Raw genomic sequence first — 27,662 nt, 5'->3', positions numbered from 1 at the left:
ATTTGGACTAGCAGACGCTCTTTGGATGGCGTTGACAAGATTGTTGTGACACGACAAGAATAATTTATGTAGAAAGTCTAAAGGCGACGAAAAAATTCTTTAGTTTATCCTCGATACTTTAGTTGGTCGGATGAAAGATTGATTCGGTTGATTTGTTGAGTGGTCCGTAAGAAAATCAATAGTCGGCTTGATACTTTGGATTGATGTATGATAGTTTGGGGTCTATATAATTCCTTGCAATAAGCTTTATTTAGTTTTATGGAGCGATACGGCATTGTATGGGGGGATTTTTCTAGTGATTCATTTATATTCTCTCTGATAAACGATGTAAATTGTAAAAACTTCTTTTGAACGCTAAACATTGGCAGAAACAGCTAAGTGGTCCCGCAATAAAATCATTCATCTGCTCTTAATAACTTAAAAAGGGTAAGTGACGACCTAAATCTTACCAAACTTCCGAAAAAGTTATTAATAGATTTTTTTATAAGAAAAAATAAACTATAGCATATTTAAGTTGAGTTATTAAGATTTATATATTTATTTTTGACACCTTTTTTGTCAAGTCATCAAAAATTGAGATAAACAATTGACGTTGGCGATTGAAGCGCTTCCCAACCAGTAGTACGTAATCCCTGAGTTTTGCAAGTCGTATTAATTGGATAATGACACGTCTTCTAGTATCCTAAAACGTTCTGCCAGTCAAACAAGGATTGGATAATTGCTATGGAATGATTAAATTAATAAAATTAACTGTAAAAACAGTACTAGTAAATTTCTGTTTTGTACAACTGATATTACTATTAAAATTCAATTGTTTTAAATATTTAAGAATACTTTATTTAAATTGTTATCAATGTTTTAAATTCTCACTTAAATAATTCAATATTATTAATAATTTACAATCAATACATAAGTAAAACTAAGTAACAATCTTCTTCAAAGATTTGTTCTGTTTTAAGCTATTTAAGTATAGAGTGATTATCATGAAGAGTATAAGAAGGGATATGGAAATTAAGTTTGATTGTCAACTTTAAATTATACTTAACAGTAAAATATAGTACGGTGGTGATTAAACTAAAATTAGTTCGTGGGTCTCAAAAATTAATTAGGCCTAAAGAATATTTGGTAAGATAGACACTTCTTTGATTTACTATCACTTCACACATACAGTAATTCTCTGTACAGTGCCTATAAACTGTAATAAATAAACCAACATATAAGTTTTTATTAAATAATAAAACATTTGAACACCACAAATAACGAAGTATTAAGACTACAACTAAGAATCGTTACATTTAATTAAACAAAATGCAACGAATGATAAAAGAGTGATCAGTTAGAAATATCCCATACATTGAGGTGCCAATTGCTATTAGTATTACGACATTCGTAAGTCGGATATATTCTAAATAATCTCGAACAAAATATTAATTTAAAAAATAATAATTAATTCAGTTAATATTAACTATAGGCCTATGATATTAATAAAATGGAGATTAACATATTAAATTACATAATATCATTGTAGTCATCTCAGAACAAGTTTTCTGATAGAGAAAAAGTTACCAGTAGTAGCGAAATATAGTAAGTTTAGAAAGTATTTTGTTTTAAATGTTTATTCATATATAATGATATATAAATTGAAAATTTAAAGTTTATGAATTACCAAGGTAACTTATACTTTATGTAATATGGCCTAGGAACTTAATAATTCATACAATTACAGCAACTGTCATTGTTCTTCTGTTTCCCTCTAGTTTTTTCTCCGCAAAAAAGATTAACATTCCGTACTTTAAACTATTGAGATAACAGGTTACAAATATAATACTTTTTATATAAAAAATTTATTAAAATAGTCAAAATTTCAAGATGAGTGTGTAATGATGCATAAAAAAATGTGAAAATGTAGATAGTAATGTATTGTAGGCACGTTATTCTATGTAGAAGCAGCTACAAAAGCAAGAATATAGTAGATGAGTGATGAATTTAGATACGTTATTACATTCATATTAATGAAAATAATCATTTATAAAAATCTAAAAATAAATAAAAATATTAAAATTGATAAAATTCGAAATTTTAATAATAATTTTCAAGTGTTTTATTGGCCAAATTTTCTGAAATCTGAATACATTTGACAGTATTTTATATGAATATAAGCCATTGGAAATATCTAAATTGAGTAAAAATTTTATCTAAAGATAAACTAGTTTTTTTGGAAGAGTGAATATTATACGACTATTTTGAAACTTGGCCTAATATCTGAAAATATTTTATAAGCGTTCATACACTATAGTTATATTTATTTAGGCAATAAATATGTATTTTTTAAATATATATAGAAGAAAAAATTAAATATATACGATTGATTAGATTAATCACGGAAAGGGATTTAGCACAAATAATATGAAGCTGTTCTAAGCCAGTTTTAAACTATTTAAAACTATTTTAAATCTTAAAATATATCTCGGTTAATTAGTTTTTAGACCACTACATATGAGGTATATGACGCAGTTCGGATGTTTAAAAAGGCCTTTCCTTCTGAAGATTATTTTAAATTAATAAAACTTTTTAGAAATTTTTATACTAATGATTATTTAAATAGAATTATTAAAAATTAATATTTTTATACAATCAATTTAAAAATTTTATTCAGAAAATGATAATGGTTTTATTGGAGAATCTTAAGTATTGCTTTAAAGTTGACGAAGCTTCCCTTCAAATAGCGTACTTATATGTATTATTTGAAGGATCTCTGCTGAATGTAAATTTATTAATGTAATGCTTTTCTTAAAATGCTGTTTTAAAAATGAAATTTAAATAATAAAATTGTATAAATCGAATAATAATGTATTTTATAAATAAAACAGTTACATACTGTACTGTACTGTACGTGCCAGCAAATCTTTCATAGAAACATATGATAATGAAATATTACAATTCAAATGATAGTTAATAATTCATAGGCCTATTAATTCAGATATTCGCGATCGTATACTTTAGCAAATGTTCGAATGCTAAAATCATGGAATATTGAAAATGATGTTTACGTTTTATATATATTTTCGTGTTCGTTTCGAATATTTTTTATTTATAAAGTAGTGTTTTTCATCTCGTAACATTTGTTTCTTCTTCAAGCCAAGTTTCGAGTTGATCAGTATTACTAGATCCGGTCGCTGGTGATCAACTTCAAACATAACTAAAAGTTGGCTCCCGTCGAACGTTTTGTTAAAAGGCTTTAAAAAAGTTGTTTTTCGGATGCGGAAGACAGTTCTCCTCCTCACAATATTAATATCGTTTCCTTGGCCGGCTTAATTGAAAAAGACGCCAGAATACAAGAAAGAAAGGAGAGACGGGAGGAAAAAAATAAGGGAACCTTTTCAAGCCATCGTTCTTTGATGGATATGGTTGTAATCAGTGTCAAACTAGCGACCACGTCTGCCTCCCGGTCGCTGGGAGCCATCCATCGCCTAGCGTCATGACTGGAGCAATTAGGAGTCAGCTACGGTCCCCAATATAAATGCATATAAACTGGCAGTTGACACAGTGGCGGGATTAACCACTTTCGTGGTCACTCGTGAAAAATGACGTACGTGGGGAGACCGGATATCGATTGTCACCGAACTAATAATGTGGCGACAGTTTTAGAATTCACGGAACCGCAAAAGGTTCGACTAGGCTTTTCCTCCTCCCAGCAAATATGTCAATAGCAGGTGTGTGCCGGCGTTTCAACCACGTTTCCGTTGATAGGAAGTCGGAGGTCGATTTGTCACGCGGTTCTCGTCAACGCTGCACTTGGTCTGTTGGATTGGAAGTGACGGAGATGCTGATATATACTCCAGATATAAAAACCTCTTTAAGACGTGATGGATGTTTCTAAAAGCTACTCCGCATCACCATAATTGTGATCGCTGCATCCGGATTCAATTATTAAGTAAAACTGATTTTGTATCTCTCCAAACGAAATCGTTAGCCTAATTTATGAGTTGTTTTCGTTTATCAGATGTTTAAAAAAGGCTTTTTATTTATGTCCGAATACTTTTGATATTGAATTTACAAAAATATTTGTATTCGAGATTGAACCGTTACGAATTTCTCCTCGGATTTAAGCTGGAAAAAAAGACATTTTTCTCAGTGATTATGATCGAAAGGATGGTGAAAGCATCAGACATTGTTCTACCATCTGGTGTAGATAAATGAAACTAAAGACGGATTTCGTCTTTTCACTTCTTATTAAGATTCGGTTTTTATTTTTATTTTTTTCATAAATATTTAGTAAAAGATTTGGAAAAAGAGTTAAGCTTAAAATATAAGGGGGTTTCAAACCACTAATTTGCAAAGTATACCCCCGTTTGACAAATGATGCCCTCGCAGACTCCATTGATGCAACGCGTTTATATACAAATGATTAATTATGTGGTAATAAGGAAAGTTTGCTTAGCTTCCTGTTACTCGTTGCGAGCAGACCGTCATTAACTGTGACATTTAATCATTTCTATCTTCCATGTGGCAGGTTACATTGATTTCTGTGATTATTAATTAGAAGAAACGGCGGCTCGACCATCCTGCAAAACTAATGGAGATAATGTAGACGTTAATTGATTAGCTGTTTTCGTTGTGAAGGTTATTTCTGCCGCGATGAAACAGTTGTTCCCGCACAGTTAAACAGCTGCGATTGCGACCCCGCGCAAATGAGGTGGTCTGAATAAAGGTTAATAAGATGATCGTCTCTCCTCTCTCTCTTTCTCTCTCTTTCACTGATTTTAGATCTAAATGATAGTTGTGATTCAAATCTCCACTTGTAATACGCACTTCCAGTTAAAACATTATATAAAAATTTTATTGGTAGTTATTTATCTTACACGTTTTTAAAAAGTTTTCTAAGAAACTTTTGCTTATGTCTTTCATAACTAAAATTTTAAAAGGCCATATTTAATTGTGCATGTTTTGTTGATTCTACAATACTAATTTCAATTAAATCTTAACTAGAAAACAAGTAGACTTTTTTAAGTTTGAAATGTTTAATACTTAATGGTTAATTACATTAATTGAATTTTGTAATTAGTTTCATTAATTGTACAGTACATTAAATAAAATATATTAAGTAATCTTTTAAATTTTTTAAGTAAATGTTTAAATATCAGCATTTAAATTTTATTAAAAGTATGATAAATTTATTGATTCGAGTTAAAATAATACTATTTTCCAAGAAATAATTTCTGATTTTAAGTTTCTACATTTGGCTATGAAAAAAGGGAAATGGGACTTTATATAATTACTAGAATGGTTTGTTTTCTTAGTTATTTAGAAATGAGATGTCATGTGGTTTTAATTGTTAAATGTCCTCTATCTCATTTTTCTTTAAAAAAATACATTTAAAGCATTGTAAACTTCAACTGTTCTTTAAAAGAAAATATCTTGATTGATCACCCAAACTCATATTAATAATTAAACTATGATTTACTTTTATCTATAGAGAAATTGTAGATGTTAATATGGAATATGTATATAGTAATATTAATGTTTCTTGGAAACTACATTAATATTGAATTGTAATTCTATTTAAGAAAAAGTGAAATTTTATTGTATTTATATAATTTTTATTTAATGAAATAGTATTGATATTGAAATTAATTGGAAAATTTTAACAAGTGAAATATATTGGAAAAAATTAGTTGCTACTTATTTGCTGATGCTCATCTTCAAGATATCAGTAGAAAATGGATAGTGATATTTATTGACAGAATAATTTGTTTTCGAAGAAATATAAAACCAAAATTTTTCCAATTCAAGATCTTGAACTTCAGAACAATAAAGACTACAAGATGGGTTTTTATCAATTCCTTCTTTTTATTTTATCTTTTGAAATACAGTATGGCCTTTAATAATTTATCTCTATATTGCATTTATATAAAAATTTTTATAATTAAACTTTATTTTTGAAAACAATTTTGCTGTTTTATAACTTGAAAATTTTAAAATATTGAATATTTAATTTTATTTTGTTTAAACTAAAAAAAATATACATCCATAATCAAATAATTTTGGGAATTTTGTAGCTATTATATTACTCTCAACTTTTCAAACAAATGAATTGAAAAGAATTTCCTGTTAACCTGATAATTAGACAGAAATAAATGATGTTTATGCTTCCTGTGGTTTCAATGATGGATTTACGCTAATGATACTCTGGCCACGGGTCATAATTAAGGCCAAACAACATTATGAGATAGATATCTAAGTCATTTCCTTTTGACAACAGTCCACAAATAAGCAGATACACAATCAAAAGATGATTTTGATCTCTTGATATATTATTAGAAAATTATATTTAATAATTTTAGAGTTAGGTTTTCTGTAAACAGATTACAGCTTTATAGATTTTTGTGTTTAATAATACTTATCTATAACAATTAAACTGCACTTTGTACATTACAATTAAATATATCTTTGAATCTTTCACAATACTTTGAATAAATAAATTTTACAATTAAATGTAACAAAAGAAAGTAATGAAAAGAAACACAAAAATTAATTATTCAATTCAGTTTAAAAATTTTCATCCACTATTTTGTAAAAAAATTAAAAAAGAAATTTGTTCTATGAAATCAATTTAAAATTGAATACAATAATCTCTTTTATTATTTTAGTACTTTTAGTATTATAAAGACTAAATTATGATTTGGGTTAGAAATTTTAAAAAAAATTACTCAAAGAATATTTTCATTTTAAATATCAAGAATAGTGACACAACTGAAAAAATGGATCTTCCAGAACAGCTATTTAAAAGTTTCTTGTTTCCTGTAAGGCTTTGTCATGATCTTGGATTTTTAAATTTTTCAAATTTTTTTTTTGGAAATAAATATTAGTGTTTGTTCTTCCACATAAAAATATGGGGAGTTTGCTATACATTTCTACAATAAACTTGAAATTGGAAATTTTTGAGTTGTGTCACTATTCTTGTGCACCAACGATATATCTGATATATTTGTCTTCTCTCTCTAGTCTCACTAAGAACCATTAGGGTGCTTATAGCTGTTTTGTTTTTCATGCTAAACCAGCTTTGAACTGAATCTAATTAGCAGTTAGCAGATCACTAACAGTATTTAATATGTAGATAATGTCTATATATACTGTATATATATATTTTTTCTTTTTAAATAAACAGTAAATATTTTCAGGTTCAGAATGAAAAGAAATTATAAATTAGTATCTTGCCAATGTAACCAGGTTTTGTTTTTTGTTTTTAAATTTAAAAATAACTGTTTTGGTTTTTGATGATAAAGTAACTTGTAAAGAATAAATATTGAATTTTAAATTCTCTGATAAAAATTTTTAAAATATAAATATAATGTTTTTTTAAACTAATTTTTCAATTTTATAAATATTGATTTGAGATTATAGATATGAGATATATATCCAATAATATCAAGTAACTTTTAAATGTTAAGAAGCATGTTTAAAAAATTTACAATGTTTTATTTTTATTTTTATTTAATTTTTATAACATTATTTTAAATAGTTAAAATGTAACCAAATGCAATATTTATATATAGTTTTATTTTTTAAATTTTTCTGATTTTTTACATTTGATGCTTGGAGATCAGAATGATGACTGGAAAACATTTATTTTTAATGTTTCAGGTCATTATATTATTATAGTTATCTTTATAGTTGATGAAATAGGAAAAAAATTAATTTTTATATATCACTAGTATATGCAATTATACTTTAAGTAATATTATATAGATTGAGTTAGATGTTGAATTATCTAAATTCAAACATATGATAGTTGGATTAAGATAAATATATTTTCACTAAATTTATAAAATTTATGAAGATTTTCTTACTTAATTTTAAAATAATTTAATTCTCTTAATAGTATTAAATTATTATTATTTTCTCTTTTTATATAAAATTGATTAAGTGAATTTGTTTGTTCTATACCAGTGTTAATCAATGTATGGTTGTTGGACCACTGGTGGTCTGCAGACTGACCTAGTCATTTTTCCATTAATGCAAATCTTTACTCTTTAGCTAGAGGAAAGAACATTTTCATGCATCTATATCTGTTACATTAGCTTACCAGAGAGACAAAATATTATGGCATGTATCTGAGTTTTAAAACACTAATCTTTAACTTTAGCCACCTTATTTTTTAATGTTTTTGACCTTTAAAAATCATCTTCAATGTTTCTAAACAGAATATTAAAAGATAATACAGGATAAAAGTGGAGTGAGGCATAGGTGATCCACAATTCATCTGTGACTTGTGTTAAATGATCCACAAATTGAATAACTTTGAGAATCACTTTTCTATACAATACAGTGCACTTTTGCTAGTCTAAATAAATTATTATACAGGATTGTTCAGAATAATAAAAAGTTTGGATTAACAGGATTATATATAAAGGAAAAAGTTGTAAAGAAATATAAACAAATAGACATAATTATAAAAAATATTTTTATACTGATTCTTTAAGTTAAAACATTTTGTACGTATTAACTTACAAATTTGTCACACTTATAAGAATTATTGTATTTTTTTGTTTCAGTTAGAATATGTAGCAGGAAAATATTAATAAATAAAATTAATTTGGATTAGCACAAGATGTTATTAGTGAGAGTGCATTATATTATAATTTTGTCACTAATAACTGTAAATTCATTTATTCTTTTATTTTAAAATTGTCATTATAGTTTATTGTTGATCATAATAATAATCTTAGCTAAAGATTAAAGAAATAAATGCTGTAAAACACTGGAAAATTAATTTTGTTTTTTATTTTAAATATTTTATAACTTTATAAAACTATGATAAAGAGAATTTATTGTTACATAGATTTAGTTTATTTTTGTATTTCAAATACACTTCTATTTTTTTCTGTTTAATAATAATATTTAATTGAATAAATATAATCAATTACAAATCAACTTTAAAAAAATTACTAAGTAGAATAGCAATGTTGAATATTTCAAGAAACTTTATATCAATATATTTTTTTATTTGTATTCAATTTACAACAATGGAGCCACTGATTTGTATCAATATGTACAGTGTTGGATTAAAAACAAATTTCAGCCATATGTGTAAGAAAGTGATTAATATTTTAATTTTTTAAAAATATTAATGAAATTTTTTTTGTTTTTCTTTTAAAATATGAACTTGTTAAAAAGTTTTTTAAATTTATGACTTAAACTGTTAAATTATTTAAGTAAATTTTACTTTAGTTATGTTTTTAATAAATAACTTCATAAGATAACTTATTTTTTATTAAATATTATTATATTATGTTATTATTATATCTGAATTTGATGATAAATTTAGAAATCAAAAAACGTGGCCCTTTTGATGGTAAATCACCATGCTGTCCAATATGTGGATTGACTATACGCCAGCCAGAATTAGCTGCCCATTTTGAACATGAATTAGATAAACTTGGAAAAATTAACAAGTATGTCTATTTTTATTTTTTGTTAATTTAATTAATTCAAAAATTTTATTAAATTTGTAATGTTATTGGAGAAATAAATTTTAAATTTTCAAAAACTATTTTTGTTAAATTTTTAATTGTAGAACTAAACGACCATCGAGGGAAAGCACACCTCAGAGTAGGGTATGTTTAATAATTGTTTTGATGAAAAAAATCATAATTTATAATTAAAAAAAATTATTTTACTTATGAATTTTTAAGAAAAAAGAGTTTTAATATTATCTACTCAAATTTCTTATTGAAAAAGTCTTTTGGGAGTAGCAACTATTAAGATAAATTAGAAATTTTCGACTTAAATATAGATTTGACATATTTCTTAAATAGTATTAAATATTAAAAATTATTTTTAATATGCTTAAAATATTTAAATTTAAGTAATTTCTATTTTGTAAATATTTAGAATCAAGCATGTAATTCAGTTTAAATAATTGTGTCAATTAATTAATGTACATTACACTTTGTGTTGACAGTTAAATGGATGATATCAAAAATTTGACTTTAAGTAATTTGATTCTAGAAGTTGCTTAGATTTTCCAAAAAATATTCTTAATTATAATTTTCTTATAAATAAAGAAAATTGAAGTTTTATTTACAAATGTTTTAAATTGAATATGAAATAAATATTTGCAAAATTTTTATTAGAGTAAAAATGTGGATTTATCTTAACATATTTTTAAAACTTATTTTAAAACAAAAAGATATCTAATTAGAGTATATCCTATGTCATATATAAAAATTATAAAAATTGAGTTTAATTCAATTTTTTTTACTCATTTCTTTATGTTAATAGTCAACACCTTCTATACCAGGAAATAAAAAAAAGGAACTTGGAAATGACAAAGGAACTCCTGAAGTTCGATGGGAGGTAGGAAACAGTTATATTAATGAAATATTATATAATGAATTTATTAAGTTATATATTATTTGATTGTCTTTCCATATTAATGTCAAAAATTAAGAGTTCAATTAGCCCGTTTTATGGGTATTTTGGATGTTTCTTTTAAAAATATCAGTGAAAAATCAAACAAAAAAAATTTAAAACATAAAATATAATGGGCTGTCATTCAGCTAACAGATTGGCTAGCTTTATAACATTTGTAAAATAATCTTCTAGTTGGCTCTGTGCTTTTACTACCGGTGCCATCTGTGTCAGCATAAAATACGGCTGCAAAAGTAGTGTATTTACATTGCAAAGTGACAATCAGAATGTTGATATGTGACAGTCCGTCTTCCTTTCTCCACAGACATATCAACGTGTAAAGTCCAACCGGCAGAACAGGCTGAATGGTAAGATTTTTTCTTTTTTTCTTTTTTTTAATACAATTTTTGCCTTCACCTTTAGTATGGTCAGCAGGACAGCTAGAAAGTGATAGTTCTGCTTGCAGGAGACCACTGCTATGAAAAATCCAATTCTCACTGTTTAAAATTTAATGAGGCAAGCTAGGGAGAGGTTCTTGTAATATGTTATACTGTGCAAGAGGGGAGAGTCAAAATTGAATTTCATGTGAACCACCCTGAACCATCTGTAGCTGTGTGAAGTATCAAAGTTTATAGACTATAAATGAATGAATCTGCATAAAATTAGTTGTGATTTGTTCACTGATGATATCACAAGTTTGTCTTTTTCATATGTTTCTTTTCAAAGTTCCTTGAAATTTTATGGCATAAAGAATTTTCAAAATTTGGTATTTTTAATGTGAAGAATATAGTTATAACACTGAATAACTGATGCAATAATATGTAGAATATTAGTTTTTGGTTTCATAAAAATTTTTATAATTTGAAATTTGAAATTTACAATTTATAATACATATAACAATAACTACAGCATATAAATTATAAGGAGTTATTTACTCATTATAATAATCACAAATAAATTTGGATTTTTGAAATCTTTAAATATTTTTATTATAACTCAATATTTGAAAGAAATTGTTTCTTTAACAATATTTAACGTTATAAAAACTATTTCTGAAATGGAATATTTAAATTTGATCTTAATAAATGCATTATTTCAAATATTAAAACAATAAAATAATTTGTAATTGTATTTAATTATAATAAATATCACAAGACTAATTGTGATATATTATAATACAAAATATAATTATAGTCTTCTTGAAATAAAATAAGTAAAAATTTGATTTTTGAATTTTATAGTTTGAATATTAAATTAGAAACATTTATCTATTAAAAGAGTTTTTCTAGATAGCAGCTTTAAACTACAAAAATGGTCAAGATTTTTTGTATGTTATAAAAAATAATTTATATATTTTTTTTATTAATTATTTTGTAATAAAAAGTATTAATTAAAAGATGGCAATAATTTTAACTTAACAACCTTTTAAGTTAATAGAATCTAGTTTCTTATTTGATGTTTCACTTAGATCAGTGTTTCTCAATTGGGGCGATATCGCCCCCATGTGGGCGTTTTTTCATGTTGAGGAGGCGATTAGTAACAATTTATATTTTGGGGGGGGGGCGAAAAACAGTTTTCTGGGCAATATAGTAAAACATTATATTAAGAATAATTAGATATTTTATTCGTTATATCGTGCAATAATTAAGCAAATAACATTATAGTAGTCACTAGTCTATTCAATACAGTGTGAATTTGACGTTAGTCTTGGCCCCCGGCATTGGAATTTTGTAGTGAAGGGGGCAATACTACGTTGAAGGGGGCGACGATTTGTTAGAGGTTGAGAAACACTGACTTAGATAAATCTAATGTTAAGTATTTCTAATTAATAACTGTACAAATTAAATTATTTAGTTAAAAAACAATTTGATAGTAAGAAAAAAGTATTGGCAAAGATTTCTGAATTGAGAATCTGTTAATAAATTTAGTTTATCATCATCAAATTAGATACTTATAGCTGTTTCTAACCCGATAATATTTGGCTTTGGTTGATGTATAGCTTTAGATACTTAATAATGAATGTTTGTTTTTTACCATCTTTTTTCTTTTCCTTTATTTTTAAAACTATTTTCAGTATTAAAATTGATAGCAGACTATAAATTACATTCTACTCTTGCTATTTGTTTGCTAATTTTGATTTTTTAATACTGATTTTTATGTGATAGCCTCTGAAACAAATATATGAGAAAACACTATATCGTAGACTTTGAATAGGCATATTTAACTTTTAAGAAAAAATGTACAATTCAGACAATATTGCTTAAAGAAGTGAAGTAGATTTACTTTAATTAGAATAAACTTAAAAAAAGAATAATGATAAACCAATCTGAATGTAAAACTGAAATTAAATCACATAATTTCAGTGAGATTTATATTATTTACTTCAGGATGCTTTTTTAAACTGTTTGAAATGTTTTATATTGAGAAGCTATAATAATAGAATACTACAATTATTAAGTATATTGTAATTGTAAATATTATACCATGAAAATTAAATGAAACCATATGACATATGACATGATGTTGCATACCAGATAAATTCTTCCAGTATGCTATTTTAGATATTCATGTTTTATGTTTTTCATCCTGCATGATACTATCTATGGAAATCTTTACAAGAGATAATATTATTAGAATTGTCTGTTACAGATGACCACAGTTGTTTAATGCTAATTCAGGCCGTATTGCTTAATGTTTTCTCAGTAGAATGTCTATGTTATTAATGCCTAAACTTCACAAAATGTACAATGTACATAATTCGTAATTCAGTAGTTTCTGCCCAATATTTATATAAGAAAATTTTATGTTTATATCCAAAACATTCAATACATCTTAATAAAATAACACACACGGAAAGTCTCAAGTCACATTCCAAATGTAATTGGTTAAAATGTTAGAATCATGTTTAGATGTTTTGAAAAGCACTTTAGGTGTCAAGAAATGGAATATGCATCTTGAATGTAGCTGATGCTGGAAGAGACATCACAGCATCATATCATGTACTGTACCTTGTATAGCAGAAAGTCTAAATACAGTTTTGTGATATCACTCACAATAATTAATCAATTCTCTAATTTACACAAATATCAGAAACATTATTAAGAATATATTGCAATTTATTTCTTGTTTTTCTATTCTGAATTTTGTCTGCATTTTTTTGTAACACATGTTGTTTTCCATCTTATAAATGCAATATTTATGGTATGGTATGAAGACTGTACATATTAGTGCATGTAAAGTAATTGTTAACAGCCATAGTAACTACAGTATTTAGCAATCATAAAGAAATGCTTTAAGCATTTTACATAATAATATAACAGTTTGTTATTTACATACAAATGCTATGTATTTAGTTACATTTCTGGAAATTAATTAGGAGAATTTTGGATTGACATTGTAATACATTATAATTTTTCTGATTTAAAATAATTAGGAAATAGCCTCCTAGTTAATATTTTCCTATAGAATATCTGATTAAATATACAAAAAAAAAATAATAATATTTTTTCTAATTTTATATTAAAGTTTAAAATTAAACTAATTTTATGTAAATAATTGAATTATTTAAATTTCTGATCTAAAGCTTATCTGTCAAATAATCAATGATGTGGACTAGTGACTCCATAAAAATTTAAGTAGCTTTGGAATAAATTCAGTCCTTTCTTTATAGTGTAAGTTTGTCAAATACCTAGCAAAGCATCTTAAGAAACTAAAATCTTTATTATCCAGCATAAAATTTACACCAGAACAAACATTTTCAGCTAATTTAATTAGTCATTATCAGGTTCTATTCTAATACAAAAACAAACTTTAAAATTTTAGAACTTTGTTTCTAGCAAAAAAATTTAAAAATAACATCTTTACATTTAAATCAGCATCTATTTTACTGCTAACATCAATGTAATTTGCAAATCAATCTTTAAGAAAAGATGAAGAAACTTTTTGTTAATATTGTCACAGTATTAATTGTATTTCCTTGTTACATTTACTTTAAAAAATTTTAGTTTTGGGATTTTAAACTTTTTCTAATAAACAACTCTCAACCACAGTTACTTAATATGGGAAAAATAAACAATTTCAATATTTAGGGAGGTGAGAAATTAATGATTCAGCTGTAAAATAATGATTAAATTACTTAGATATTTATTTTACTAATGAAGATAAATATATAAAATTTTTGAATTTAAAAATAATTTATAGAACAGAGTATTTAAGAAATATATAAGATAATATTAAAATAAGTTTTTTTCTGAAAATTTATTCAGATTGAGTATAAATAAATTTTAATTAAGAACTAGTTATATTTTGTTATAAATAAATAAATATAAAAAATAATTTGACAACTTTTAGTACAAGTTTGACAGTTAGTGATTATCAGTAACTTGCCTATTGGAAAAACATCATCAGTGCATCATTATATATATACTACTATATTATTATTTATTATTACCTAAATTAACAAATATTTTCATTAAAAAATCACTGTAACTTTCTCATAATCTTTCAACAAGATTATGAGAAAGTTACAGTATAACCTAAAAAGATGTTATAGTTTTTTTTAGATAATTTTCTTATAGTTTATGATGTTGAATATTGATTGGAAGGTAATTGACTGAATGTGTCAGTAAAATTTCCATATAGAACATATCTATTGGTTGAACTGTGATTATTTTTATGAAACATTGTTTTAGTTAAAGATATTTTTTCCTTTTTTTGTAAATGTTACTGAAGTTAAATGTCTTTAAAAACATGAAATATCAGGGTAATCATTACAAATTTATATTTACTTTTAATATGATAACATTTAAAACATATAAATCTTCATAGAAATATTTGCAAAAGATAAAATTATCAACATAAATTCCATAGATTTTGATGTAAATTTATTTATGATAAATCTATGTAAATTTTGATTAGACAATTACAAAGTCTGATATATTTAAAGAGGAATTTTAAGGAAATATTTTCTGTGAGGGAAATGTCTGTAGCAGTTTACCTCACAGAAGTACCTTAATTTTCTTGAATTACAACATTTCAAACAAATGAAATTTAAAATTTAAAAAAAATCATATCCGAACAACAAACATTTATGTCACTCATCTTTCAATTATATAGTTTATATAAATTTAAAATGAGAAAAACAAACATAATAATTAAGATATATGAATGTTATCATCTCAGTTAACTATAACCTTTCCCGTTGTTTTTTCAGCAAGATAATACTGTACTTATATGTAAATATTTTTACAGATACTTTTCTTATAATTTATGTAAAAAGAATAAATATTATGTACAAAATAAGATCATTTTAGAATATGTGAAGGATGTTTTTTTTAAGCTTCAATGGTCCATAAAACAAAGACAAGTATAAATAACAAAATGAATTTACTACCAAAAGTTAGGTACAAACATGGTTACTTTTCGACATAATCACCATGAAGATTGAGGAATTTGTCATATCTGTGGACGAGCTTTTCCATCCCTTTGTCATAGAATGTTGCCGCCAGTGAATTGAGATGGCCTTAACAATGTTGTTTTGAAGATCGTCATTAGTTCATTAGTCTCAATCCTCTGCCCTGCTAGCCACGTTTTTAGTTCAGGAAAGAGGTGAAAATGCTCACACATTAAAGTTTTAAGCTGGGTTGAAGCTTGAAAGGTGGAAGTCTTCACCACACCATCTTTAAACACCCAGCATAGTGCCCCAATTTAGTGCCGAGCGACTTTCACCTCTTTCCTGAACAGGAAAAGTGGCTAGGAGGACAGAGGTTTGAGACTAATGACGATCTTCAAAAAAACATTAGGGTCCATTTCAAGTTATTGGCGGCAACATTCTATGACAAGGGGATGGAAAAGCTAGTCCACAGATATGATAAATGCCTCAATCTTCACAGTGATTATGTTGAAAAGTAATCATGTTTGTACATAACTTTTGGTAATAAATTCATTTTGTTATTTACACTTGTCTTTTTTTTATGGGAAAAAAACAGCCTATCTATTTAATTTTTTACTCCTTAAGAAGGTATTTTTCTAATCATATTTTTGGAAATGATGGCAAATAAAGTAGTGTCTGCTTATAATGAACCTGTATGGACCATCAGAACTGACTTACTTCTGCAGTAAACCAAAACAGTGCTTATTTCCAAATATTTCCACTAACGTTTTCGAACTTAGTTCTTCTTCAGGTGAAACGGGCAGAATCGATGTTATTCGAAATCTGAACGCAATCTTTGCGTTCAGATTTCGAATAACATCGATTCTGCCCGTTTCACCTGAAGAAGAACTAAGTTCGAAAACGTTAGTGGAAATATTTGGAAATAAGCACTGTTTTGGTTTACTGCAGAAGTAAGTCGGTTATTTTTACAGTGTGTTTAGAGGAGATTATCCATCAGAACTGGTTCATTATGACCAATGTTTGTTATATAGGATAATTTCTTACTCTATATAACATAGCCTAATTTTGAGAAACTAAAGTTTAATGTCTCAAAGAAAAAATTAACAAATTATTACATAGGAAGTTGACTGTTAAAACATCAATATAAATGTTCATGATTACTTAAAAACTCTGTTACTTTGTTTGTCAATTTTTGCTAGTTACATAGCATTCTGTAATATATAGTTTCACTTCAGAAAAACTATTTAAAATATTTTATGGAGTATTATTTGTAAAAACTCAAATAACAATAGTGTTTTGCGGAACTTCAGAAATTGGCATTATCAGAATGTCAACACCATCTGTGTATGTTGTATCATCATCTTCATCCTCACTAATTTCATTATTTTTGGAAGACATTAAAGCTATAATATTGTCATTAGTCAAATGTTCCCTACTAATAACACTATCATCAATTTTGACATATTCTTCAAAATCATCATAAAATGCATCCAGTAACTGCAGAGGGAGCACATCTTGAATATCTTTTGTTTCATCATTTGTAAGTTTACTTTTCAAAAGTTCATTGATTGGAATGTTGTCATCTAAATCAAACTCTTCTCCATGAGTTTGTAGAAAGCCAGTGTGTCAAAAACAATTTACTGTTGTTTGCATTGATACATTTTGCCATGCCATATGGACAAAGTTTATTGTATCAAGAAGATTTATAGAAAACGATTCTTTGCTATTATCTATAGAATTTACTATTTTCGAAAGGAGAATTTGCCAATAGCTGCTCTTTAGACTGTGTATAACCCCTTGATCTAAAGGCTTTAGTTTTTAACTTGTATTGAGCAACATGAACACCAGTATAATGCAATATAAATTCTTGATGTTTGGATGCATGGGACAGTTGTCATTCAATAATAAAACTTTTTGTTTCTTTCTTCTCAGTTTTTCATTCTATTCTTGCAGTTTGCCACAGAAAATGTCAGGTTCTTCAGTTAGATTTATAGTTTTCCAGTAGCAGTCAATTTTTGAAACATCTTGGATTTTTCAATTTACCGATTACAAAAAATTTTCTCTTTTCCATTCCTGTAAGATTTGCTGCTAGTAGAATAGTAATTCTTTCATTAGATAACTTTCCTCCTGTACAGCTTTCTCCTTTGAATTTTAGCATCCTATTTGATGTAAGCTTATAAAAAAAGACTCATTTCATCTATGCTAAAGATATCACAATCTTGGAAACTTTCTCTAATTTTTGGCCACTTATTTTGCAACTAGTATTCTACCACATCCATGTTTACTGCAGCTGCTTCTCTAACAATTTTTCAGCTTCCAATACTATGTCTTTTTTTAAATATCTCAATCCAACTTCTACTGCATTTAAACTCAGTACTCTTTTCCAATTTGCTTCCTAACTCTTCTGCTTTGACTGCAATATAGCACCACTAATAGTCATGATTTTAAGTCTCCGTTAAGTCATTTTAACAATACTTGATCTAATTCATCATGTGCTAATTTTCTAAGCTTTTTAGCATTTGAATTATCATGTGTGAAACTTGCGAGTATTTTGTTTTTTTCCTTCCAAATGGTAGCAACTGTCAATTTAGTTATATTCATTTTTTTACATAATTTGCTTTGCTTTACACCACTTTTCAATTTTTTAATAATTTCATATTTAATCTGTAACGTAAATGACTTATATTTCTGTTTACACTGATTAGTGCTTAGAGTCATCATATTTTGCAAGGACATATGCACAGTACTTCGTAATTCTGACTTAGCGAATGACAAAAATCAAAATGTCTCAAGATTATACACAGTTTGTTATTCTTTATAGACAATGTCAGTGAATGGAATTTTTCTAACCAATAACAGCATAAATTTTAAATTTTGTGACAGTTTGATTTTGAAATTCAAATTTGAAATCCGTTGTATGGGAGTCTACTGTACAGTTACAGTAGACTCCTGTACAATGCAGGGGATACGTTCCGTGTTGTAGGAAATCATGTTATAGGGGACATACATTATCGGACCAATTTATGCAAGTTCAAACATGACTCTAAATTTTAACTGTTATCACAAAGGGTCAAAGATTTCCCAAACATTTTTCCAAAATTATAGAGGAAGGCAATTATATGGCAGAACAAGTCTATAACGTTGATGAATTTGCATGGTATTGGAAAAAAATGCCTGACAGAACATATATTGTAAAAGATGAGACTTCCATTTTTGGTTTCAAGGCATCAAAACACAGGATAACTTTACTTTTGTGTTCTAAAGCAGCTGGAGAACATATAACTAAGCCAATGTTAATTATTTGTACATTAAATCCACATGTAATGAAAAACTTCCTGTTCACTGGAGAGCTAATAAAAAAGCATGGATTACATGTAAAATGTTTAAAAATTGGTTTATAACTGTTTTGTACTGGAGGTCAAAGATTATTTGCAACAAAAAACTCTTTTTTTAAACTGTTGGCTTCACTGTTCATATGTAAACAACTGGTAAGTGTACATTTTTGCTTTCCTAAACAAAAAATCTGAAACTATGTGAAAACATTAAATTTATCTTATGCATTATATGGGACAGTTTATCGTGCTGTATGAGTTCTAGTCGCAAAATTTTTGTTATGTTATATGAATTTTTGTTATAAGGGAGTTCACTGTATTTACAGTTGAAATTTTCTAGCTAATGGAAAACATACTTTCAATTTCCAAACATTAAGTAGGTGGGAAATTGAACGAAATCATTTAACTGTTAATAACAGATAAGAAATAACATTTAAAATTTAAATTACAGCACTAACAAATGAAAATTCTTGTTCATTGTTATGAACCTCAGAAAATACCTTAGTGAAATAAGAAAACTGTTGGAGAGAGAGTATAAAAATTTTAATTTGTTATGAAGAATTAGGTAAATAGATGTATGCATTGAAATTAGTTAATTAAAAGCAAAATACCCAAATTAAGCAACATTTCTCATATTAGGTCATTTTAGGTCATGACCTAATATGACCTTTTGTTTAACCCTTTCATGTCACTCCCATTATGTTATGGGGAAAAAGTTATTTAAAAACCCTAGTAATAATTTGAGAGTATTCTTTGTATGCATAATCCATTATAAATGATAGCTTTCACTTTTTTAAATCCAAATATTGTTTGTTATATACGGGTTCATTGTAACCAGAAAAAGATTACAGTGTTCTTATGAGTGTTTCATTTTTACTTTTAAAATTGGTTCCTTATAGCCAAGAGCATATGTGAACACTACTGTATTTTAAAATCAGTACTGTTTCAAATATAAAGTTTTGTATTAAACACTTTGTCACAGAAGTTGCTGATACAAAAATTATTATGTGATAAACATTAAAAAAGTTTGATTAAGAGAGAGTAAGAGAGAGACTATTATTGATTGTAAAAAGTTATATTTATTTAGAAATTGTCTCCTAAAATTGAAAACTATAATATAAACCATATAAATTCTTAATTTATACTATCTGAAATTAAAGATCAGGAAAGGTTTATGCTATGTTGTGGAATCTCATTATTCATTTTACTTATATTTTAGAAATTGAAAATACTTGTATAGTTAAAATCTGATGATGGTCTTATATTAAGGTAACCAGACATCCTGCTTTTGATGAGACAGTCCTGATTTTTAACAATTTGTCCCGTGTCCTGCGGTGTTGTTTTAAAAAGTCCCAAGTTTTGGAAATATTAAGTTTTTGTCAATTATGTGTCATAAACTTATGTCTTATGTTTAAGATTCATAAATATCATTTTGTATCACCTGTATCAGTACCAAGATGTGCGTGGGCATCGGAAATAAAAGCTGCAGCTGCAGCAACAGAACAGCGCATGTTCACAGGCTTTCTAAACAAGCAAACATTTTGTTTGTTGCATGTTACATGGTTCAGAGCTCTTGTCTGTCGCACCTTAGAAAGCTAACAACTAGTGAGAGTAAACACATTGGTTTGAATTGTTCCATTGCTAGCAGTGGGGCTGGAGTTCATTTTGGTTACAACAGTATTATATAATAAAAAGTTACAATAATAAAGTGACATTCAAAGCAAATTCAGAGGAAAAGTAGCACAAGTTAGTATTATTATTATTTAGAAAGAAATACAGGAGGATTAAAATAATTGTTAAAATATAGTTTGTTATAGACAATTTTAAAGATTTATAATAGTATATATAGTCTATTTATTATATTTGTAAATTTTACATATGTTGAAATTTACAATTTACAAATGTTTATTAAAAAAATATAATACAATACAATTTTTGCGTTCTTTGATAATAAAATTTGGTTGTTCCAGAACAATTTTTTTCAACAAGACAACCATTCCCCCCATCAATTTTTTCCCACTTCACCAATGTTATAATCTGGTCATCTTATCTTATATGCTTCAGTAGTTCTTCCAATTGCTGATATTATTCTGATATAACTGTTTAACCAAGTTTATAGACATTCAACTGTAGGAACAATAGCCAGATTCAATGAAAAAAAACAGCAATTCGAAATACTTTCAAATAAAGTAAGGAATTCTTAAATTTTTACAGGATTAACTGATACATACAATGTATATTTAAAGTACAATTTTTAGCTAGTAAATCTCTAATGTAGTGGTTGTGTGAGTATTTTTGATTAATTTCAATATTAAAACTTTCAATTTATGGTTAAATTCTAACATTTACTTGCATATGTATAATTTTTCTAAATTTTCACATTGTACTTTTCAGTTTTATCAAGAGATGGCAGCACTTACATATATATATATATATATAATTTTATTAGTGTTCTGGTAGATTAGAACTATATTCTATGGCTTTTTGTTATAAAAATAAATAGCATGTAAATATAATTTAAATTATTTACAATTTCAGTATTATGACTAAGTTTTTCTTTTTTATTAAAGTAAATGTAACATTTTAAAATTCTCTTATAAAAAATTTTATATTTAGTCAGTCTTTATATATATACATATATACATACATACACATATACATATATACAATCATACATGTATGTATACAGATATGTATGTTTTGATATATTTGCTTTTCAATATCCATTTTAACATAACTATGTAAAATGTATGAATAAAAATACTCAAATTCAGTAACTACTACATTAGAATTAATATTGAAGACCTGAATGCATATAAATATTTTCAAACACTTGTTTTATATTTAAAAATGAATTATAGGAGTCTCAAAGTTAGGAATATTTTTTAAATAAAAAACAATAAAATGGATGATAACTGAAAATACTTGTGTAGTTAAAATCTGATGATGATCATACAGATTTCAGGATCCCTTAATTAACTCTGGTCAAATGATCTTGGATTTAAGAAATTTCTTAGTTTAGTATAAATGGGTAAACAGATTTTAATCTTTTTCATATTACTAAGTAGCATTACCTGATTTGCATTAAAGTGGCACTTGTATTATAACTATGTTAATGGTATCAAATTCAAATTCAATGGTTCTGTGAAATTCAAATTTGATTAGTCTGCATAAGTACTTTTTTCTTCCCTTCCACTAAGGGTCCAGCATATATCCCTCTGATCATCTTTAGCTAACTTTGACATGGGCTTGAAAATATGATATATTTATTTTTATCCTTAACTTAAATAATGAAATTTAATTCTTGTGTTTTACAGTTTTGAAGTTTTTGACTATGATAAAAGCATTAATATTTTCATTTGAATGAAATACTAAACATCTGGTCACAAGCAACTTGAAGAACAAGTTCAATTTTTAAACCATATATATGTGTAATATTCTATGACTGCAAGATATTTCTTGCTTTGTTATTGAGCATTTTTTGTAATAATATAGTAAACCTGATTTGCGTTATTACTATGATACATTACATTACTATAGTAATAATGCAGAACTATATTATTGAATATGAAGTTTATTAACAGTTTATAAACATTATTTATTTACAAAATTTTTAAATACTTTGAAATAAAGAATTCTTAAATTTTCAAATTATTTTTGCAATATTTAAACTGTATAATGAAATCCAAATTAATATACAGTAAAACTCTGCTAAGTTAAACTGCATTAACTCAAAGCTGTCTACAGGTCCCAGGCATGATATATAGTCTTATTAAATCAAAATTTTTAGTACTTAAACCTGTTTTCCCATGTATTCTTCACTCTTTGATAGGTCCAGTATCTTCATTTTCTCTAATATTCTGTATGAATACAGATAATTAAGATAAACTATATGGCTCCATGCTGAATTGCTTCTATGTTTTTCTGTGTAAAACATAGATAACTACAGCGAATATTCACATTTCATTGTTAATTGTAGTTTATTATTTTGTAATATCCCATGCTTTTGATGGGCAGATATATTTTTAACGTTCCAATTAATTCTCATTTGGGTAATTTAATCATAGAAAATCATAAGTCAATTGTACTAATAATTTTTTAGTTTATACAAATTTATATGAGATAAATACTTTCTAATAACAAACATTTATATTAATAAAGCGTCGTCATCACCAATATGTGCAGCTCGAAAAGGAAAGAAAAAAAGACCTATGGAAGAAACATGTTCTGTATGCAATGAACGATTATCTGGTACTTCAGAAGAAATAAATAATCATATAGAATCATGTTTAAGAAAAGTAAGTAGATATTTACATAAATCATAATTGATTATCTTGATGACAATATAAACAGGTGTTTTAAGCTTTCAGATAATCTGTTAAAGTTTTAAAATAATACATTTAAATTTCTGAAAAAATCTGTATAACCAAATGAATTCATAATATAAAATTAGAGAAATATTACAAGCAGCATATTATTATTATTTAAAAGAAAGTACAAAAGCAACTGAACAAAAAAATCTGTTAAGAAAATGATGTAGATTTTATAGATTTAGATTTTTAATTCAAGTAGGACCAACTTACAACATGAAATGTCAGTTTATGATAATATTGAGATTTTGAAGAGAAGTAAACTAAACAGTTTTAAAATTAAAAACATAATTTTATTCAATTATGTATGCACTGTTGTTTTAATGACATTTTGCCATCTGGGGAAGCTTCATAATATCTTCATAGAACTTCCTAGTTTTTCCAACAAAAACTGTTTCATGTGGTTTTTGTAAGCTTCCAAATTATCAAAGTTTCTATTACAAAGGGAATTCAGCATAGCCTGGAACAAATGACATTCTGACAGGGCAAGGTCAGATGACTATGGGGAGGGGGCAAACATCCTAGCCTAGTTCCAATAATTTTTGGTATGTTTGTAAAGAAGTGTGCAGTCTGGCATTGTCTTGATGAAATACAATGCCTTTTCTGTTGGTCAATTCCAGATGTTTTTTTTTCAATTGCCATCTTCAGTTGTTCCAGTTGGGAAAAATACTTATCAGAATCGATTGTTTGATTCTGTAGAAGCAGTTCTTAGTACAGAATTCCTTTTCAATCCCATCAGACTGCGAGCATGACTTTCTTCAGATGAAGACTGACCCATGGAGCTATTAGTGATGGTTCATTTTGTTGCCCCAAGATCATTTTTACTTGATATTATAAATGATGCACTTTACATCACCTGTCACAAGACATTTTAGCAAAGGGCCATTTTTATTTCATTTTTGAAGAGAATCATAAATGGAGATGTGATCCAGTAAGTTCTTTTCAATTAAGTTGTGAGGTGTCCAAATACTATAACAATTCATATATTCAAGCTTCTTCATATGTTGAAATACAATATTGTTCAATGACTTCACTATGTCTTCCATCAAGTTGTGTAATGAGGATTGTCATCCAGTAATGTTTTCATCTGGTCCTCTTTAATAACAGCCAATCTTCAAGATTGGAGTTGCTTATGTTAAATTTAGTTAACCACTTTCAAATAGTTGACTCTACTGCAACATCCTCACTATAAACATTACATATTTCTGTCACTGTTTGTATGGCATTTTTGCAAAGAAATAAGTGTTGAAAATGCAACTTGCTTGCTTCCATTTTCACAACAAGACAAATTAAATATCTGTTACAAAAAATTCATTAAGATTATTTAAATTAACTTAGCAACTTTTTTATAATGGATATTTAATTTGTCTTATAATGGATAACAACATTTTTTGTAATATTCATTGATTTATACAATTCTAATAATTTTTGCTCCATGTAGGGTCTCAACTGTCAGCTATGAAAAATTGCTATAAACTTTCCAAACAACCCAATAATTACACATTAATTACACATAAAGTATTTCACAAGAACAATTTTTATTTATGCCTTTTCGTTTGCAAAATTTTAGCTAGAGAGGACTATGTCAAAATGAGTTTAATATAAAGTTTAGCTCTAATAAAATAGTCTTGACCATTTTTTGGGATTTATTTCACAATGCATTTAAAATATTATACAGAAGACTTCACAGTTTGAGTCTCTCCTAAATGAATAAGTGTTACATTTTGAATGTTAATTATTAACTGCTGTTTAAAATGTAAATAATAGCAATATGTAAACTAAAATCTTTTAGTAAAAAAAAAAACCAGTATGTTTTTCCACTAGGAGCAAAAATTTAGTTTTTAAATTTACGTTGAATACTGTGACTAACTAATTAACAATAGAGATTCATTTATTCACATTTAATATGAATTTAAAAGACATCAATATCGTCTTACTTTAACTTTCTTTTGTCTGAATTTAACCCTCATTATTTGGAATATCATATTTTAAAGGAAGAAATCAGTTATATTTTATGAAATATTTATTATGGTTTAATATTGTTATATATATATAAATACAGTAGAGCATCGTTTATCCTCATTATTTGGAATATCATATTTTAAAGGAAGAAGACTGGGGTTGTTCGGATAACTTATTTTTCGGATAACCGATTATGTACGAAAAAATACATTAACCTATCCCGTATTGAAATTTTTCTCCGTTGCGTGTTGCTTTGCGTTGAATTTTTGTCGATGTTAAGCCTAATGTAAACTTTTTAAAATAATAATCGTGGCTATTGTATCATTAAAAATTATTTTTTTATTTTTTACAAACAAAATAAATATATTGAAAAATATAAAAACAAAAAAAATTATACTTTAGAAGTTAATCAAAAACGTTCGATTCAGCATGACACACAGTCCTCAGAAAAACACCACACAACAGTGCTAGTGCTGCCAGCTAAAACATATGCATCAACAAAAAAAATATTGGAGTAGCCCAAGATATAGCCAAAGATTGCAGCGCGACCACAGCACTAGCGAAAATTTAAATTTGCCGACTGGAATTCTTTTGGATAATCGACGTTTCGGATAACTGACTTTTGGATAAATGATGCTCTACTGTATTAGTTTTCCTTAAGTTTGACATAACAAATGTAAGAATAATGAAAAATCTATAACAAAAATGAAACACAAATATTCTATTCTTTTGTTCTGTGTTCGTGTTCATGTTCCTGATGATGAGTGAAAGTAATCTCCAAAATAAATAAATAAAAAAAACATTTCATATGTTGCACAAGTTAAAAGATAATTTTTTTAGTGCTTTAATGAAAATAAATTATTTCAATTTGAAATAAATTTTAATCACTCTGTATTAACATATTAGCAATTGAAGAATCTGTCCCCTCCCAAAACATATATATTATTTGTTAGATTTGGTGCATTTAAAATTGGTTTTAGAATACCAAACTATTATTTATAATGATTAGATTATAATGATATTTTTTGAAGTATTAACACATGATTTATGACATTTAGTTATTATAAGTTAATCTTAAATACAGGTGATACAAATGAAATTTAAAAAATTTCATTTGTATCACCTGTATCACCTGTGCTCACATTAAAAGAAATGTTTTTTGAACTTGTTCTTGGTGTAAGCATTGCAAATGTAAAGACCATTTATGCCAAGACTAATAGAAAACAAATAAATTTGCATCAGTTTTGAATGGTAATAATTTCTAGCCTTCTAGTTAGAAATCAAAATTCTATTCTTTAAAATTCATGCAAAGAAGACTATCTTTACCAAGTTAGTTTTAAGATTGGATAGATTTGGATTTTTGAATATAAAAATATAGTTCAGCCAGATATTGTATTTTACTGTGGTGATTGACTAATAGACAAGCATGGAAGCTAACATGAAAGTTCCAAATTCACACTAATGGTTTACTATATTACAAATATGTTAAGAAACAATTATTTTTAAAGTTATTTTTTTAATATATGAATAATTTTTTTTTTAAACATTGAAGTTTAAAAAATAAAACATTTATTGAGCTTTCATTCATTGAGTAGTACAGCATTAGATAAAATAGTATAATTATTGTATTTATTGTGTTTAATAAAATTTTAGGTGAAAAATAAGAAACATTATCTAAGATATTCAGTATAATTCTTCTTTTTCAAAGGCACTAATTACATTTTTATTTTTTTTAGAAAAGATATACCAATATTGAGCAAAAAAAATTCAAAATATTTAATTATAAACTTATGATAATTTTGTTTAATATTATAAAGTTTAATAGATGAAAACTATAAATATAGTAGACTATATACTGTATATACACATACATATATACACTAGATCTCTCAGATTTCTTACATCAATATTAAGGTTCACTTAGTACCCATTGACATAAAGTTTGAAATGGTTGTAGTATTTTGTTTTTTGTTTTTTTTTTGTTTTGTTTTTTTTGAAATAATCAGTTGGAAAAAGACTTTTATCACTACTCTGTAGTAAAAAATTGAAAGAGGTTTATGAACAGTCATTAAGTTTAGTTTGAAAACAAGTGAGGAGCATCTAAATTATACAGACAAAAAGTGCAAAATATGTTAATTTATGAAGAATAGGAAGAAATTGAAGCTTCATAACTAATTATTTTAGGAAATTGAT

The 27,662-nt window shown here is 26.4% G+C and overlaps 1 protein-coding gene across 5 annotated transcripts in view; it reads left to right on the top strand.

Moving 5' to 3' along the window:
* LOC111621542 (E3 ubiquitin-protein ligase RNF220-like) overlaps window positions 1–27,662 on the top strand; it is an 83,582-nt gene that overhangs the window by 19,183 nt on the left and 36,737 nt on the right. For all 5 annotated transcript variants that reach the window (XR_002756094.1, XR_002756095.1, XR_002756096.1 and 2 more), the window contains 5 exons: window positions 9,329–9,455; window positions 9,578–9,617; window positions 10,285–10,359; window positions 10,739–10,781; window positions 23,299–23,435. Coding sequence is in view for 2 of the 5 variants with exons in the window: in XM_023363703.1 (XP_023219471.1) it covers window positions 9,329–9,455; window positions 9,578–9,617; window positions 10,285–10,359; window positions 10,739–10,781; window positions 23,299–23,435 (422 nt within the window). In the remaining 3 variants the exon portion in view is untranslated. The remainder of the gene's footprint in view (window positions 1–9,328; window positions 9,456–9,577; window positions 9,618–10,284; window positions 10,360–10,738; window positions 10,782–23,298; window positions 23,436–27,662) is intronic.

Source organism: Centruroides sculpturatus, unplaced genomic scaffold, assembly GCF_000671375.1.
Source record: "Centruroides sculpturatus isolate CEXI.00-Female unplaced genomic scaffold, Cexi_2.0 scaffold272, whole genome shotgun sequence".
Lineage (NCBI taxonomy): Eukaryota > Metazoa > Arthropoda > Arachnida > Scorpiones > Buthidae > Centruroides > Centruroides sculpturatus.
Note: the sequence above shows the minus strand (reverse complement) of the source record. Positions and strands in the feature narration are given on the sequence as shown.